Source organism: Ziziphus jujuba, chromosome 10 (genome assembly GCF_031755915.1).
Source record: "Ziziphus jujuba cultivar Dongzao chromosome 10, ASM3175591v1".
Classification (NCBI taxonomy): domain Eukaryota; kingdom Viridiplantae; phylum Streptophyta; class Magnoliopsida; order Rosales; family Rhamnaceae; genus Ziziphus; species Ziziphus jujuba.
This window is the reverse complement of record NC_083388.1, coordinates 20,896,937-20,916,507: the sequence shown is the minus strand read 5'-3', so window position 1 is coordinate 20,916,507 and position 19,571 is coordinate 20,896,937. Positions and strand designations below refer to the sequence as shown.

The following is a 19,571-nucleotide window of genomic DNA, read 5'->3' as shown; positions in this document are numbered from 1 at the left end:
GAATGTTAATTCTAGTTCTGAAAGCTTTCTCTCTTTTGGAGTCAATTCTTCTATTGCCTTTTGTTTTCCTTTTCGTACTGATATTTGAATTTTGTTTGCTATATATGACATACTGAAGTATGTTTTGTAATATTTTAGACTTCAACGAGGTTACCATCCGATTCTTACCAATATGTTGTGAATCAAACATTACTCTCTCTCTCTCTCTCTCTGTGGGATGACTTTTTTCTTTGCAGTTGCCGATGGTACGGTTTCTCGCAGTTTAATGTTTTATGATGATGCAATGAAAAACATTGAAAGGTGCATAAATAAACGCTAATGGTTCATAAAAGATCAACATCACAGATCAAGCGCATGTAAATCTTATTACACACTTAAGCTATATGCTTCAACTGTATGCTCTGTTTCATCTCCGTCTCTTTGGTGGTGGAAATAATATGCAACCATAAGTTATACCATTTAGGCCAACCCTACATCAAATATTTTTAATTAAGCTCCATTTAATTTGGAAGTGAAAATGTCATATATTTATGGAGTCTTATGTTGTCTGCCCACCAAAATTGTTTGGATGTTTGTTAAACTTTTTATTGTGATTTTTTTTTTCTTTGCGTAGTTGATGACATTCATCAAGTTTTATACTTTCGTTCGATGTGTCAATTCAAAACATCAAAAGGTGCATAGAAGAAAACACTAAAATCATGATTATGAAGTGCAAATCACTTATTACATACATTAGTAGCAACAGACATCCAAATCTTTCTTAATTTTATTGTCAGCCTCTTCAACTATGCACCAGTTCATCTCAGTCTCCTCTGCAGTCTCACGCGAAACATTTTGGAAATCAAATTTGGCTTCCTTAAGCTGAAGACATGTCCAGCCATTATTCCAACAAGTAGTCCACATCTATATCCAACCGCTGCAACTTTCCAACCAAAGTTAAATATGGAATCTGATTTCTCATTGTAGTGATTATCAGATGTTGATGGAGTTGATGATGGAGTTTCACATTTTCTTGACAATGGAAAGTCACATAATTCCAAGTTTCCTTTGAAAGAAGAATTTTGAAATGTCCAAACTTGTCCCCCTTGGGGTATAGGACCCACAAGCTGATTATGGGAAAAGTTTAAATATGCTAGAAAAGTAAGACTTGTCAATTGCTTAGGGATTTTATCGAAAAGCTGATTATTAGAGAGTGTTACGAACCTAGGATGATCTGCGCCTAAACCCGTATAATATTAGCCCGAATCCAATTATGTTCAAGTTCTAATAATCACCTTGACCCCTAACCAACCTGTGATTAGAAATCTTGGTATATAATGAAGATACCACAATAGGTGATGGAAGTCTTATTGATAAGTCAAACTAAAACACTTACTCATTAATGATGTTTTAGCTGTTCAAAAGAACAAAGAGAAATTCAATCTCACAAAATAAATTCTGAATATTATTAATGGTGTGTTCTTCCTAACAAACAAGCCCTTTTATAGGCTAAGTGAAAACAAAATAAAACCCTAAAACAAAAAGGAAAAATCGGCCACGCAATGAAGAATCCTAATATGGCCAAAAGTCTTCTCCTTTCCTAATCTAATTTGGATTAATTAATTTTTTTATTTCGAATTAGGAATTAATTAATTTATAATGAAAGTAATAAAATAATAACTTTTCTAAACTTATTTGTCCAGCAAATAAAAAAAAAATAATGATAATTTTCTAAAACAAAAAGTAGAATCAAATTAGGAAACTAAAATACTAGCTTTTTGACTAAGTTGACTTTGGCAAATCTTTGACCAATTTGAGCTCCAAATCAGCTTCAATATGCTTTGTAGGATACCAAAGCTTATTATAGAGTCCCACACATTGCCCTTGCTTGGAAGAAAGAGAAAAAGTTAACTAAGCAAAATACAGTAAAACCAGCAAGCAATACAGTAATTTTTGGCCAAATTTTGAAGCTGTCCGTACAAGTTCATTTTACTTCTGTCTTGACTTGTTTTCATGATATCTTAGTGATATTTATTGAATCCATAAAGAGTTGGAACCATTTCTTGCTGCTCGGACTTCGTAAATGCATCAAAACCACTATCCGGGTCCGTATCGACTTTCACCAATTGTATTCTCAAAACAGGCCTTGTATCTTTGGGTATGGACAAGCTCTTTTGAGAATGAATTACCCCTTGGATAAAGGTGGCAAGGTTGTCTTTAAACTTCTTAGCTTGAGCCCTAGTGATCGGCCCGGTCTTCATCCGTATCGAGGTTAGCAACCTAGCGGGTCGTTGGTTGTGCGAGCACGAACGGATTCGCATCATTCCCCTCCTCTTGAAAATGATTTGTCCTCAAATCAAGATCATCACCTGCAGCAAAAGGAGATAATTCAGCAACATTAAATGTGGCACTACCATTGTACTTACCTAGTAAGTAAAGTTTGTCGGTATATTCATTGATTTGCTCCAAAATTTGAAAAAGTCCATCCCCTCAAGGCATAAGTTTTGACTTTTGTTTCTTCGGAAACCTTTCCTTTCTTAAGTGCAACCAAATCCAATCTCCTGGGTTAAACACTAACATAACAAAATCTAAAAATACATGCTCATTATGGCAAAAATTACACTTTTTAAAGTTAGCAAATAATCTCTTCCAAATTTTCAAATTTCCATAAAGTAAAGCTCTCAACAAGGCAAATAAAGTTCTATACAATAAAAACATTTTTAAATAAGCATATATATGATTTATGACTAGCAATGGTTTCTTACTCAAGATGACTTTATTAACATCCCCAATAACTCAAATAAAAATTTTTATTTTTCCTATTTTCTTTCTTTTCTTTTTTCCCCTCGGTTTGGCTCTCACTTTCGCCTTTTCTTACTTCTCTCACACTCTCGGGTTTCTCTCCCCTTTTGACCTCACTTTCAACTTTCTCATGATTTTTCCACTCAATTTGAGTCTTAGAGCACTTACCTGGTTGGTCTTGCATGGCTTGGACTCCTTTGATGGTTATTGTTGCCGTGATGGCCATGCTAGTTCTCTCCTTGAGTTGTTCGGCAACCCTCTTTTGTTGTATTTGTATTTGATCTTTGTACACCTCTTTGGGAGTTAATGCTTCCAGCTTGATCTTTTTACCTTTAAATCTAAAAACAATACTATTCTCTCTACCATAATGAATAGCATCTCTATCGAATTGCCAAGGCCTGCCAAGTAAAATATGTCCCGCATGCATAGGCACAACATCACACAACACCACATCCATATATTTATAATTACTGAATTTTACTTTGGCTTCTTTATCAACTTTCATTTCACCACTATCATTAAGCTATTGTAACCTATAGGGTTCTGGATGTTTAATTGTTGTCAAGCCTAATTTATTTACCACAAGATTATTAATTACATTGGTACAACTTCCACTATCGATAATCATACTACAAATCTTACATTGGATTTCACATCGGGTGTGGAAGATGTTCTCTCTTTGAATTTCATCCTCATCCTTGTAGGCAGCCAGCACTCTCCTAGAAACCAAGCTTAATTCAGCATGGAAAGCATTCAAAGTTTCGGCCTCACCTTTAAGCTCTTCCTCCTCCTCTTGCTCGGTTTCATCACCACTTTCCTCACTTTCCGATTCTAGCTTACCTTTCAGCATCATGATCCTTCTATTCGGGCATTGGCTAGCGATGTGTCCTCATCCCTGACACTTAAAACAAATAATTTCGCTTGATCTTGAAGGTTTAGGATCAGATTTTATCTCATTCTTTGGTGCTTGGACAGATTCGTTTTTGGACTCCCTTTTTGGCCGATTGGAACTTTCTTCACCAAGTTTCAGTTTTGGCTTGTTCTCAAAGATAGGATTGCTTCTCCAAGCACTTGGATTTGACCTCCCACTGTTGGAAACTCCTCCAAATCGTGAGCTTACACCCCTCCTCTTGAATTGATGCTCTAATTTAATAGCCACATGCAACATCTTCTATTCCACATATTGTTGCAATTCTAGTTGATTGGCTATCTCTCGATTCAAACCACCAAGGAATCTTGCCATGGTTGCTTTTCTATCCTCATTCATGCTTAACCTCCTCATAAGCATCTCCATTTCCTTGTAATAATCCTCCACGGACTACTTCCTTGAGATAAAGATTGAAGGCTTTGATGCAGTAACCTATGATAGTGTGATGGTACGAATCGCTTCCTCATGGCTCTTTTCGTTTGTTGCCATGTAGTAATCAAGTCATCACCAATTCTCCTTTGGGTGCTTTGCTCATTGGTCCACCATTGGAGTGAAAAATGACCAAATTCCATTACTGTCAACTTCACCTTCTTGGCCTCCGAATAATTATGACAATAAAAAATCATCTTCATTCTCTCATCCTATTCCAAATATGCCTCCGGATCTCTTTTTCTCATGAAAGGTGGAATGTTTACCTTGATACTCCCTAGATCATCATCTTCATTCCTTGTTGGTCTCCCACAGATTGGCCTTTCTTGAGGTTTAAAAATTTCATCAAACTCCTCATCCAAGTCATCTCCAAAGTTACTTCCCTCGAATTCGTCTCTTGGTCGCCCTCGGCCTCCTCGATCTCGATCTCGACCTCTATGAGCATCTAACCTTATATTTGGCTCTCCTTGTGATGTTTCTATCATGTCCATCCTTTGATCTATGTTGTCAAATTGGGTATTCATCCGCTGCAATTGCTCCAATATAGCCCTCATGTTCGTTTGCTCACCACTTTTTGTAGCTCGGGAACCACCATGGAATCCTACTGACTCTTCTTCATTAATTCTTAAATATGGATCTCCACTTCTCACCTTTGAATCTGCCATGTTAGTATGAATAATACAAAAATAAAATAATACCTTATCAAATTCACTCCCTCACGTGTTTCACTCAAACAAGAATTCGACACTCGTGTTTGCATACTAGTTTCGCCTTTTAACCCTTTTTTGAGCTCACACTCTCTTGCCTTTTTTCTCTCAATGAATTATTTCAAAGTTCTAATTAAAACACCCAAAAAACAGAAATTATATCACAGATATATTTTAATTAAACTTACCAACAAAACAGTAGCAAAAAGCAAGTAATACCGAATAAATTAAGAAAACCTAGTTTTCGGCTTTCTAGGCAAATAAAGCAAAATAATAAGGAAAATTTTGGAATTAGCAAGAACTGGACCAGATGATAAGAGATTAAGGAATCAAGAATAAAATTTAGAAAAAAGAATTTCAAACACGAACAAGAATCAAATCGAACAAAAATATAGAGTAGTGTTGGTTATTGTTCTTGTAATTCAAGTTTTTTGTATCAAATCCTTTAACAAATTTTAATCCAAATAATTTAAACACCCAAAATTCAAATATCCGGCAACAAAAATAATTCTCCAGGTCCTTCAAATATTGAATAAATAATCAACAAAATAGCAGCTCCAATAATTTCCAGCTAACAAATCAAACTCCAACAAATCAAAATTTTTTTTTTTATTCGGCTTTTCTTCTTCCTTTTTTTTTTTTTTTTTTTTTTCACTCACAGAGCATAAAACAACTGCAGTAACAAGAATCAACACCTAAATTGAAATTCCAACTTCAAATAATCACCAAACCCATGACCTCCCAAACAAAATATAAATTGTGCAGTTTTTTTTTTTTAAATATCTGTTCGGCTTTTCTTTTTCTTTTTTCTTTTTTTGAATATATGAATGCAAATATTTAAGACTAAAATAGCAAAGAAAAATCAACAAGAATAATAATGAAAGACAACCAACAAACTAGGAAGCAAAAATACGATAAAACTAGGAAATCCTAATTCAACAAAGAATGAATTTCTTTTTTTTTTTTTTGGTAAATATGCAGAACGTGTATGTTTATAGAAGCAACCTTAACCTAATGCTAAAATTGCAGAATAACACAAAACAAATAAAGCAAATAAAGATAAATCAAACTTGAACAAAATTCGGCTCTGATACCAAATGATACGAACCTAGGACGACTTGCGCCTAAACCCGTATAATATTAGCCCGGATCCAATTATGTTCAAGTTCTAATGGTCACCTTGAATCCTAACCAACCTGTGATTAGAAACCTTAGTATATAATGAAGACACCACAATAGGTGATGGAAGTTCTATTGATAAGTCAAACTAAAATACTCACTCTCTAATAGTATTTTAGGTGCTCAAAAGAATAAAGAGAAATTCAATCTCACAAAATAAATTCTGAATATTATTAATGGTGTGTTCTTCCTAAAAAACAAACTCTTTTATAGGCTAAGAGAAAACAAAATAAAACCTAAAACAAAAAGGAAAAACAGGCCACGCAATGAAGAATCTTAATATGGCCGAAAGTCTCCTCATTTCCTAATCTAATTTGGATTAATTAATTCCTTTATTTTGAATTAGGAATTAATTAATTTATAATGAAAATAATAAAATAATAAATTTCCTAGACTTAACTTTCCAGCAAATAAAAAAAAAATAATGATAATTTTCTAAAACAAAAAGTATAATCAAATTAGGAAACTAAAATACTAGCTTTTTGACTAAGTTGACTTTGGTAAATCTTTGACCAATTTGAGCTCCAAATCAGCTTTAATATGCTTTGTAGGATACCAAAGCTTATTATGGAGTCCCACACATTGCCCTTGCTTGGAAGAAAGAGAAAAAGTTAACTAAGCAAAATACAGTAAAGCCAGCAAGCAATACAGTAATTTTTGGCCAAATTTTGAAGCTATCCGTACAAGTCTGTACAAGTTGGTTTTAGTTCTGCCTTGACTTGTTTCCATGAAATATTAGTGATATTTATTGAATCCATAAAGAGTTGGAACCATTTCTTGTTGCTCGGACTCCATAAATGCACAAAAACCGTTACCCAAGTTCGTATCGGTTTTCATTAATTGTATGCTCAAAACAGGCCTTGTATCTTCGGGTATGGACAAGCCTTTTGAAAATGAATTACCCCCTGGATAAAGGCAGCAAGGTTGTCCTTAAAATTCTTAGCTTAAGCTCTAGTGATCAGCCTGGTCTTCATCCATATTGGGTCAGCAATCCAGCGGGTCGTCGGTTGTGCGGGCATGAATAGATTCACATCAAAGAGGTCCAACAATTCAAGTTGCTTCAGATTCCCTAAAGATGATGAGATGAATCCAGTGAAATTGTTATTTGACAAATTGAGCATAATTAGAGATTGAAGATCCCATATGGTAATTGGAATTTCTCCGTAAAATTAATTATTAGAGAGATCCATGGATATAAAGAGAGGTAAACTATTTACAAACTCCATTTCTTGATCCTTATTCATCATGGCCAAGGAGTCCTTTGGATATGCACCTAGTTGCCCTATACCCCCTTTATCTTTGGGTACCAATTCTGAGTCATTATATTTCCTGGACATTTTAGCACTCATGGATGTCCAGTTTCTAAAATATTCTGATGGTAAGCTTCCTAAAAAATTATTATGAGAAAGATCAATGACTCGCAACATCACAAAGCCAAAAAAGTTATTAATACGCCATATGGGACCTTGAAAGTTATTAAAGCATAATATCATAACTTGGAGCTGGGGCAAAACTTGTAGCCAAAAAGGAAATGTGTCACTTATCTTGTTGTGGCCAAGCTTTGAAACACTCAACTCCTTGCATTTGATCAGAGACTATGGAATCTTCCCATGTAATTGATTGTGACTCAAATCCAATGTTGATAAATTTTGACTCTCAGCATTGCAAAGCTGAGGTATATTGCCATGGAAATTGTTACTTGCAAGATTGAGTATTGAAAGAGGACTATCCAAGCTACCCAAACATTGAGGAATGGTGCCATTCAGATGATTCTCAATGCATCAAATACTCGAAGATTCCTTAGTTTACAGAACAATGGATCGATTTTTCCAATCAAGTTGTTATTTGAGATTAAGAATAACAGGGTGGACATTGGTGGATCAAAAGTGGCCCTTGCACATGTTGGGACTCAAATCAAGATAGTGCAGTACCTTCCATGGAAGAATTAATGGGACTTCCTCCCAGCTGCTAATGGAGTTGTGAGAAAGATTGAGATTTACCAAGGTCTCCATGCCTATGCTTAAGAACCATTCAGGAATTTGACTGCCAATCCTATTGCAGGAAAGATCTAATGACCATAATCGATTTTGTGTTTTCAAGAAATCTGGAAATTCACTTATGTTGCACGATGACAACCAAAAAATTAGAAATTGGGGAAGAGCAAAATCAATACTTGTATTTGCTATGGATTGACGGCTGTTATATGAAAGATCAAGGTTGTTAGAGAAAAATATAAATCAAATGAAAGCCTGTCTTCCATCAGCTTAAGCTGTTGGGATCAGTGGTATTTAAACATGGTATCAGAACTATCCAAAATAAAAAAAACAAATGTAAAAACCCATAAAGAAGTCCAAAAGAGATGGGTCTATATTTGAGGGGAAGTGTTAGAGAAAAACATAAATCAAATGAAAGCCCACCTTCCTGTTGGGATCAGTGGTACTTAAACAAAGGTACTTAAGGTCAGTCAGCTCTGAGAAAATGGCAAAATCAACTCTGCCACTTAAATTATTTGAATCAAGGCTAAGTCCTATCCGCCAATATGGATCTTGGAAAAGGCCCGTTGAATGTGTTTCCACTTAAATTCAGATTTTCTAATTGGGATGAATTAGAGATTTCCAAGTCTGTGAACTGATTGTGACCCAGATTTAGGGACAGAAAAGAAGGCAATGTAAACATAGAAGAAGGAATGACTCCTGTAAATAAACTGTTTGACAGATCAAGTATCAAAGTAAGGACAAGTTAAGATTGTATGATGGGATTGGACCTTTCAAATTATTGTTTCTAAGACCGATAGCCTCAATACGATATGGGAATGCCATTGGATTTGGGAATTGGCTGAAAAAAAATTCTTCGAAAGATCCAAATCGATTAGTTGTGTGAAGTTTCTTAGTGAAGAAGGAAATTCACCACTAAATTCATTATCTTTGAATCCAATTGAAAGAAGCTTTGCAAGGTTGCCTAGATTAAATGGAAGCTGACCTTTGAAATTATTGATGAGAGGTCGAGCTCTGCGAGTTCAGAAAGTTTCCAAAGGGAAGAAGGAACTGTCCCTGAATATAAAGAATCTGTGAGGCATAAAACATTCAAGGACCTGAGGTTGCCAATTGAATCGGACACTTTCCCTGAGAATCTGGTTGAGTCGATAACCAATGACTTCAGATTACTTCTAGAGTGAAATTCCGGAAGAAAACCTGTAAGTTCATAGTTTTCTGACAGGTCAATGGATTGTATATATGTTAGGCAACTGGAAGATATTTTGTTGAAATTCACCACGCAGACTGCATGCATAAAAAGAGAGGTGTGTCAATGAAGACAAATTTGCGATGGATTGAGGCACCGGTGAAGAAGAAAGATCCACAGCCTCCAGGTTAAGTTGTCTTAAGTTGGTGGTGTTTTGGGTAAGCCTTTGCAGCTCTCCTTCTCTTACATACAAACCATTTTCGAGAGCAACAGTTGACGAAAGATCGAGTGAGATAAGATTTATGAGACAAGAGATTTCAGATGGGATATGCCCAGAAAACAAAGAGGAAGAGAGATTGAGATGGGTTAGCCTGGAAAGCTGGCCAAACTCAGAAGGAATGGGGCTTGAGGTGAAGTTATTGAAAGCAAGGTTGAGCCCTTTGAGATGAAGCAACCTGAAAATGCTGCAATTGGAACGCAAAGGTCCATGAAGCCAACTGGAGCCGAGGTCCAGGCTTATCACATGTCCTGTTTCCATATTGCAAGTAACTCCGTCCCACAAACAGCAATCGCTACTGGCTTTCCAGTGTCTCATCTTCGGATAAGTACCATTGGAGTTGAGAGTTGAAAAATCAGCATTTCGTAGAAAAGCAGATACTTCACGCTTCTTAAATTTGAACTCTTGTTTAAGTTGAAGTAGAAGAGAGCTTTGGTGAGGAAGGCAAGAGAAAGTAGAAGTGAAGGAATTCAAAGAATGCACTGAAACAATGAGGCAACATGAGATGGTCACCACCAGACTGTAAAATAAGAGGAATTGATATTGGTTGCCTCTTCATTCTAGCAGCTGCAGATTATGATCTATTAATGCAACAGATCAAATGGTAGTGAGACAGAAACAAATATGGAACTGTTGAAGGGTGTAGGAATGTTAGAAGGTTTTTAAGGCTTTATATAGTGCTAAAATAGTCGCGAAAATTGATCAGATTATTAACGGGTCATTTGAAAACGTAGTGCAAGTTCCTGGAATCAACCTTTACTTTTCAAGGCAAGAACGAAAACATGGTTGTGGTCCCTCGGATATGATATATAATTGAATGCAAAGGATAAAGCAATATACTCTGCTTTTAATGTGTTATAAAACGTAATATTATGCACGGAACGTGTTATAAAAAGGTACAGTTAGTCTATTCTCTGGTTACTTTGTTTTCCTAGCTTCTGTGACAAGGTGTGTGAACGTAAAAGTTTTTAAGATTATTTCCCACCATTGACAGACTTTGTCTTGGAATTCATAAAAAAAAAAATGTACTAAAACAATGAGGCAACATGAGATGGTCACGACCGGACTGTAAAATGAGGCATTTGCATTTGTTCCTCTTCATTTTTAGCAGCAGATTATGATCTATAATCAAATGGAAATGAAACGGGAAATAAATATGGAAATGTTTGAAGGTGTACGTAGGATTAATCTTACAAGGTTATAAGGCTTTATAGTGCTAATTAAAATTATAGTTGCCAAAATCATCATCAGATTAGTAACGGGTCATTTGAAAACGGCAAGTTCCTGGAATTAACCTTTACTTTTTAAGTCAACAATGGTTGTGTTCCATCCACCATAACTAAATGGAAAAGAAAAAGTAATCTATTAAAAATCGATGGAAGGACTTTCTTTCAACATTGCATATAAAAAAAGACAGGCGGATGCCTCTTTTTTGGTGAAAGATGGATGGCATTTTCTTTCAACATTGCATATAAAAAAAGATAGATGGATGACTCTTTCTTTCAACGTTGCACGTAAAAATAGATAGTGGGTTTAATTTAATTTTATTTCATGAGAGAAACCAGAGGTTTAGAAAAACAGGGTTGTTGAGAGAATAAAAAGAGAATATATCGGTTAAAAAAAAAAAATTCCAAAACACTTTTTGGAACCGAAATAAACATTAAAAAAAGACTAAATGCCGCTGCTTCTTCTCACTAATATTATAGACTAAATATATAACAAATGACACGTATTCTTAGTCTTAATCCTAATCAAAGTGGTATGGAACATAAACATCTAATACATTGTATGTGATTGAAATTTCTCAGCCTAGCTGATTAATTACTTAATTAGTCTACTGTACAGTCCCACCATTGAAAACACTGCAATTATATGAACTTGTTATTAAAGATGAACCAGATTTACAGAGTAACATGGTTAGTTACAGAAGTTGCTTCTTTTTCTTTTTTGTTTTTCCTCCCACTTGTGAAATTCAAACGAAGTTACTAATTTATTATTTTAGCAGTATTATATATATATATAATCCATAACATAGAAACTTATCGTTAATTTATGACTCTTCTTTCTATATCACATAGAATAAATTACTTTCGAGAACACGAAAGGGAAACACACAATATTATTATTATTATTTTTGTGTAAAACACGAAATTCTATTTTCACTTTCATTTAAATATGTCTTGTCTCTATATATATATATACGTATATACATATACATATGCACTTAGGTTGAGACATGAGAGAGTTCAGAGTTCCTTATTAATTAGGACATGCTCAATTACCAAGCAGGAACTTTTACATAATTAACATGTCAATACAAATTAGTCAAGTCTGCCCTCTGCAGTCTGGTGTTTTGCATTCTTTCCACTCATCATCTGGTACATCTTGTAGATTATTTTCTCAGTGCAACCCAACCATTGACTTTGACTTGGACGTGTTAGACATACTTAATTACGAGGTTATTAATGTTTCTTATGCATGCCACGTCCCAGCACTTGTATTGGTCTGCCATTCAATCGATAATACTCCAGAGTACATACTCTCCCACACTCACAATGAAGTGGACTGCACATGTGCTTGTGAATTTGGGAGTCCTAATTAATAGTACCATCTCTACGTATGGTAGAAAATAGTATATGAAAAAGTTAATAATTTATAGATCTAGCAGTTATTTCTTCATCAACAGGAACGACGCATGATTTTAGGAAGTATATGGTGGTTATAATCATGTATCTTGGAATCAGAATTCAGACCCCTTTGCTAGCTTTTCACTCCTGAATCGACTGAAGCTTAAAATGAAACACATTATTTTGTAGGAGGGACTACAGAGTGGAGAAAGAAAGTTCTTACTTGATTGAACATATCTATCATGTAAGTTTTCAGGCTATACAGTGCGTATAGAAAAAAATTTCTTTAATGGGATCGATTTTTCTCTAGCCTAAAATTCCAATATATTATATGCTCTTCATAGTAACCCTTATTAGCTTGCAAGATGCCAATTGATGCTACATACCATGATTTTGTCCTTAACTTTTATTGGAATAAAAGTTAGTAATTAAGGAGGGAAAAATATCTATTTGTTAAGGCCCGAATCTTCGCCACCATCTCTCTTCCCGTGTTTCCACTTTACTTAATCACCATAACAGCCCTCCAAAAAAGGACTCAAGGGTACCGGAGGGGTGCCAAATAAGGCCCCTCCGATGTTTAAGTCAATAATTGGTGTGGGAGATAATATTTCATTCAAGATGCAGAGGATTGCATACCTTGCATTGCTGAGTGTTGCTCCTTTTATACTTCAGAGTACATTGGCCGTTGATGTAATTTTAGGTTTGTCTTATAGTGGTCAAGCCATTACGCAGATGGATTTTGTTTCCCGAGGTCAACTTGGAAATTTTCAAGGTGGAGTCAAATCTTTTCTGTTCCCCGCGGGATTTGCTTGCCTTTTGGCAATCAGAACACCACTCCTTTTTTGTCTTTTGCGTGGGGTGTGTCAAGTGGGCTTGGGAAGCAAGTTTCCCACCAATTGGGCCAAGATGTATTGTGGGTCGTGCTTCTTGTTTTTTATGCAAGTGTTTTTTGGGGCATAACAATATTGAATGGGAAAGTATTTGAACAAGGTTAGAGTCAAATTATATATCCTTGGCCACTCAGACTGTGAATGTGACTTTCTTGCATGTATATTTTTTTTTTGGTTGATGACTTTTTAGATGATTTTGTTTGCTCTCTAGTTTGGATTTCCTTTGAATCATTCATGTGAGGTGCGTTAAATTTGGCCAAAAGGGTCAATCATTACATTTGGTCCTGAAGGGTCACTTGATTTTGGTGTAAGATATGACTGGATATACAATATACAAAATGGATTTCTGCCCTGTAGTTGCATAAATATTTGAGGATTTAGAGGGTATGACCTTGCGGTTGCATAAAAGTAAAATGCATACGAATGCTTCAAATTTCAATTCTAACCATTTTCCATAATGTAAGTCCTAGTCCACAAGCTCATCCTGCATCAAATCTCACATGCTCTTCCAAGCTCATCCGCTCCACAGACCAAAATCTCTCTTTGTACAATTCCTCAGCCATCCGATCCTTGCCTTGACACCATTCATGCCATTTATCCCATGCTCATACATAACATTTTCAAACAAGCAAAACCTTTCTCCTCAATCCCGTTTCCTTTCTCTACAATTTTGTTGCTAGCATTGCTAAGTATGTTCCCACCAGTTGCTAGATATACCGAGATCCATCAAACCAGATGTTGTAGTCATATGATTTCCATCCACATGCATTACTCATGGAAGTGGATGAGGATGAGGCAGAAGAGTCTGCTTTGCCTTATGCTACTAGAAATTTTCCATTTTGAGCAGTAAAATGGATGGATTGGCTTTATGCGTAACTTTTGAAAAGATTTCTCTCTTTTATAGCCAATACTTTATTAGCTTTTTTATTTTATTTTTTTTTCATTCTGATACGTATATTTTGTTTGTTACTCGCTGTATACTATAGTGTGTAGTGTAATATTTTAGACTTCAATGAGGTTATCATCAGATTCGTAGCAATATATATGTTGTGAATTAAACATTGCTTTCTCTCTTTTGGATGATTTTTTGTTCACGGTTTCTGATGGCACTGAATTCATGTTTCTTTCCGTTTAGTTTTAATCTTTTATGATGATGCAATGGAAAAAAAATTAAAGGGTGCACAAATAAACACTAATGATTTATAAAAGCACTATAAGATCATCCAACATATCAAGCACATATAAATCTTATTAAACATTTTACCCCTCTATAAGAGAACTAAAACGGATTAAAAAAAAAAGAAAAAAGGAGAGAACTATTAATTATATTTTTCATTATTTGGTTACATGGAAATCATAAAAAAAAAGGTATTAAATCTGTACATCTATTAAAGAAGTTTTTTTCCCATGAGCATATATGATAGTTTCTTTTCCTGCAGTAGTTTCCCTTTTTTTTTTTTTTTTTTTTTTCCTCACTCTTGTGAAATCTAAAACTTCAAATATAATATAACATGAAATCTTCCTAGTCTCCACAAGATACCTAGATGAATAACGATCATTCTGTAAACTTCCTGATTTTCGGTTAAACATTGGATATAAAATAGAAGATTAAAATTCTAGTTGATTTCAACTTGTCATCTCCATAATCCCTAATGCAAACTGACTTTTGATCTCAACATACAGTGTGATACATTTATCAAAAAAAAAAAAAAAAAAAAAAGAAGAAAAAAGAAAGAAAGAAAGAACATACAATATAATATTCTAATTTCAATCATAATCATACAGATCTTATCCACTCATACATCGGGATTGAGAGACACACTTATCCATGTATATCCATGATGGATGAGCTAGCATGTATCTACATTGAAAAATATGTGCCAATGCAGAACCTTAAGTTAGATAACCGGGTAATAAATATAAGATTTGGTTGGACTTGCTTAGTTTTTCCACTATTAGCAAGAATATGGAAACCCATAGTTCCAAAATGGCATAGGGTCAACTTTCTTACTCAGTTTTCTGACAACCTCTAAATTGGGAAAGGTTTATGAAAGAAATATTGAAAGTCTATAGCTAATTGCTAGTTGCATTAATATGTGAATGCAAAACATCAAAAGGTGCATAAATATAATAAAACACTAAATCATCAACTGGAGTTCATATCTTATTACACACAATTTAGTTACAATCATCCAACTATGCTCCAACTCACCTCGGTGGTCTTTCTACCCTCAGCCCAAAAATTTTGAAAATCAAATTTGGTCTCCTTGAGATGAAGACATGTCCGATCACCAGACCAACGAGTAGTCCACATCCATATCCAACTGCTACAACTTTCCAGCCAAAATCAAATATCGAATCTGATTTCTCACTGTCGTGATTATCAGATGCCGATGAAGTTGATGGGGGAGTTCCACATTTTCTTGATAATGGAAAGTCACATAATCCCAAGTTTCCTTCAAAAGAAGAATTTTGAAATGTCCAAACTTGTCCCCCTTGTGGTATTGGACCCACAAGTTGATTTTGGGATAAGTTTAAATAAGCTAGAAAAGTGAGACTTGTCAATTGCTGAGGAATTTTACCAGAAAGCTTATTGTTAGAGAGGTCCAACGATTGTAGCTGCCTCAGATTCCCTATAGATGATGGGATGAATCCAGTGAAATTGTTATTTGACAAGTTGAGCATAACTAGAGATTGAAGTTCCCATATTGTACTTGGAATTTCTCCATGAAATTTGTTACAAGATAGATCAATGGATACAAAGATATCTACATTTTGGATCATCTCCATTTGCTGTCCCTTATTTATCACGGTCACCGAGTCCAACTTGTACCAAGAAGCTTGCATGAATGACAGCACCTCTCTTTTTCCTGACTTGTATTTTTGGGAAACATCAGGAGTCATGGATGTCCAATTTCTAAAATATTCTGATGGAATGCTTCCAGCAAAATCATTATGAGAAATATCAATGATAATCAACACCAAAAAGCTAAAAGAGTTATGCGCATGCCATATGGGACCATGTAATTTATTAGAGCCTAATATGAGAATATGGAGTTTTGGCAAACTCTGTAGCCAAAAAGGAAATGTGTCACTTATCTGATTGTGGCCGAGATTCAAAACTAACAGGTCTTTGCATTTGATTAGAGACCGTGGAATCCTCCCCTGTAATTGGTTGTGACTCAAGTCGAGTATTCTCATTAGGCTTTCGTCTCTGCAGATTTGAGGAATATTGCCCATGAAATTGTTATATCGAAGGTTAAGCATTTGAAGAGAACCCAAACATTGAGGAATAGTACCACTCAGATGATTTCTTGACGCATCAAGTGCTTCAAGATTGCTCAATTTACAGAACAATGAATCAATTTCTCCAGTCAAGCTGTTGTTTGAGATATAGAATTCCTGGATGCTCATTGGTGGAACAACAAGTGGTCCTTGCATTATGTTGGAACGTATATGAAGACTTCTCAATTCCTTCCATGGCAGCGTTAATGGGATTTCTTCCCAGCCGCTAATCAAGTTTTCGGAAAGAGATAGATATTGCAAGGTATTCCTCCCAACGCTGAAGAACCAACTTGGTATTAGACTATCAATCCTATTTCCAGAAAGGCTCAATGACACCAATTCATCTTGTGTTTTCAGGAAATCTGGAAATTCACTTATGTTGCATGAGGTTAAAAAAAGCAACTTAAACTTTGGTAGAGTGGAATTTGTATCTACACTTATTTGAGATAGATGGCTGTTATATGAAAGATCAAGAAGATGAAGGTTACTCAGCTCTGAGAAAATGCCAAAATCGACTCTCCCAGTGAAATTATTTGAATCAAGAAAAAGTTGTCTCAGCTTTTGCAATTTGGATATGGAACTTGGAATGGCTCCATTTAATTTGTTTCCACCTAAAGACAGAATTTCTATTTTTGATGAATTAGAGATGTCCAAGTCTGTGAACTGATTGTGACCCAAATTGAGGGATTGCAAAGAAGGCACTGTAAATAAATATGAAGGAATGACTCCAGAGAAAAAACAGTTAGACAGATCAAGGGACTGAAGGAAGGTCAAGTTAAGATTATGAGATGGGATTGAACCTGTCAGTTTATTATATCCAAGAGATAGAGATTGGATAAGATATGGGAGTTTGGCTGGGAATTTTCCTTGGAAAGAATTATAATAAATGCTGAAATGGGTTAGTTTTGTGAGGTTTCCAAGTGAAGATGGAATTTGACCACTGAATTCATTATCATCAAGCTTAAGAGAAGTGAGCTTTGCAAGTTTCCCAAGAGTAGATGGAAGCTGACCTGTGAAATGATTATGGAAGAGGTCAACATCTACGAGTTCAGAAAGGTTCCAAAGCGAAGAAGGAACTGTCCCTGAAAAAGAAGATACTTTGAGATGTAAAACATTCAAGGACTTGAGGTTGCCAATAGAATCGGGCAATTTCCCTGAGAAACTGGTTCTTAAGATAAGCAATGACTTGAGGTGACTGCTAGAATTAAATTCCGGCAGAGAACCTGTAAGATCAATATTGTGTGACAGATCAATGGATTGTATGTTAGGCAACTGGAAGATATTCTGTGGAAATTCACCATACAAATAGCAATTGCGAACAGAGAGATGTGTCAAGGAAGATAGATTTGCCATCGATTGAGGCACTGGTGAAGAAGAAAGATTCACAAAGTCAAGGTAAAGTATACTTAAATTGGTCATGTTGTGGATAAGCCTTCCCAGCTCACCTTCTCTTACATACAAACCAAATGGCCAACAGGAAAGATCAAGTGACATAAGATTTGTAAGCATAGAGATTTCAGATGGGATATCCCCATGAAATGAAGAGTGAGAGAGATTGAGATGGGTTAACCTGGATAGTTGGCCCAACTCAGATGGAATGGGGGATGAGTTGAAGTCATTCAAGGCAAGGTTGAGCTTTTGAAGATGAACCAAGCTGAAAAGGCTGCTGTTAGAACGCAAAGGCCCACGAAGCCAGCTGTCACTAAGGTCTAGGCTTACTACATGACCTGTTGCCTTATTGCACGCCACTCCGTCCCACAAACAGCAATCGCTACCAGCCTTCCAATTTCTCATCTTCGGATATTTGCTATGAGAGTAGAGAAATGAATGCTCATCAGTCTGCTTTAGTGTGAACTCTCCTTTTAGTTGGAGTAAAACAGAGCTTTGGTGTGGCAGACAAGAGAAAGTAGCAGTGGAGGAGGAATTCAAGGAATGTGTAACGAAGATACAGCAACAAGAGATTACCAGACTGTAAAATAAGAGGGTTGATTGATTCATCCTCTTCATTTTAGCTGCAGATTATATATGAATATGATAATGCCAGAGAAAATTTGGAAATGAGATCAGGAAATGTAAATATGAAAATGTTGGAGGGTTATACGGCTTTATATATATATATATATATAGTTCCAAAATAAAATATTGCCACCAAAATCATCAGATTATTATTAAGGGCAAGTTCCTGGAAGCAACCTTTACTTTTTTTTTTTGAAGTCAAGAATGGGCAGATGCCGATGGCTGTGTTCCATCCACCATAATTGAATGGAAAAGGAATAATAATAATAATAATAATAATCTATTGGAAAAAGATAGATGGATGTGTCTTTCTTTCAACTTGCATATATAATAACAATATATATATATATATATATATGTTCTAGTTTTAATCCTAATTAATGGAAGTTATATGGGACATAAACATCTAGATGCATTTGTATGTGATTGATATTTCTCAGCCTAGCTAAATTAATTAATTAATCACTCTTGTTGCTTTCATTCCTGATCCTCTGTGACGAGGCGTGTGAACATCCGAGTATTTAAGATTATATTTAAAGACTATTTTGGGAGTGTAGTCCCACCATTGACAGACTTTGACTTGGACGTTTTTGGAGATTCTTGTCAGCTTTTAATCATTATTTTTTTATTTTTATTTTTTTATTGTTAGACTGAATATATAACGGATCCCACATTAATTGGTTAACTTGGCCTCAATCTTTTTCACATCCATAGTCCACCGAGTTTATTAGAACTGGATTCTTGCACAAGGCTTTTATTGCTACTAAACAAAATAAATCATAATTTTTTTCCTAATGGTATTGTACTTTATACCCTAATCAAAGGCCAAATTAAAAAAATAAAATTTGGGAGGGTTTATTGGAATCAAAATAAAATATTTAAAACAGTTTAATTGTATGAACTTGTTATTAAAGATAAACAAGAGTGCTATGGTACTGAAAGGGAATTCCCTTTTCTTCTTCTTTACACGCGTAGTGGAGGCATCTAAACGAATGAGTCAAGTCTGCGCACTGCTGTCTTTTGCTTTCTTTCCAGTTTTCCACACATCTCCAGTAGTGGTACATGTTGTCTGTATACTTGCATTATTTTCTCAGTCCAGTCCAGTCCCACAATTGACTTAGACTTTGAGGTGTAAGATTTTTTTTTTTTTTAATATTTTTTTTTGAGAAAGTTAAGTATTCTTAATTACTGAGGTTATAATGTCTCTCATGCATGGCATGTGCCAATACTTGCATGATTTTAATCAATCTGCCATTAAAGCCTGATGAATTG

General features: G+C 35.3%; 1 protein-coding gene across 4 annotated transcripts; it reads right to left on the bottom strand.

Annotated features, from left to right (window-relative positions):
- Positions 1-15,139: 15,139 nt before the first annotated feature.
- LOC125420813 (receptor-like protein 33) lies at positions 15,140-18,386 on the bottom strand. Of its 4 annotated transcripts, none has more exons than XM_060811778.1 (2): positions 17,854-18,383; positions 15,140-17,647 (listed from the first exon to the last, which is right to left on the bottom strand). In XM_060811778.1, the coding sequence occupies exons 1-2, from the start codon at positions 17,900-17,902 to the stop codon at positions 15,207-15,209; spliced, it is 2,490 nt and encodes an 829-aa protein (XP_060667761.1). In that variant the 5' UTR covers positions 17,903-18,383; the 3' UTR covers positions 15,140-15,206. The 4 variants fall into 4 exon arrangements, with proteins under 4 accessions (XP_060667761.1, XP_048323920.1, XP_048323919.2 ...); XM_048467963.2 differs by having other exon boundaries at positions 15,140-17,365; positions 17,854-18,382; XM_048467962.2 differs by having other exon boundaries at positions 15,140-18,090; positions 18,249-18,375.
- Between the last annotated feature and the right edge of the window lie 1,185 nt (positions 18,387-19,571).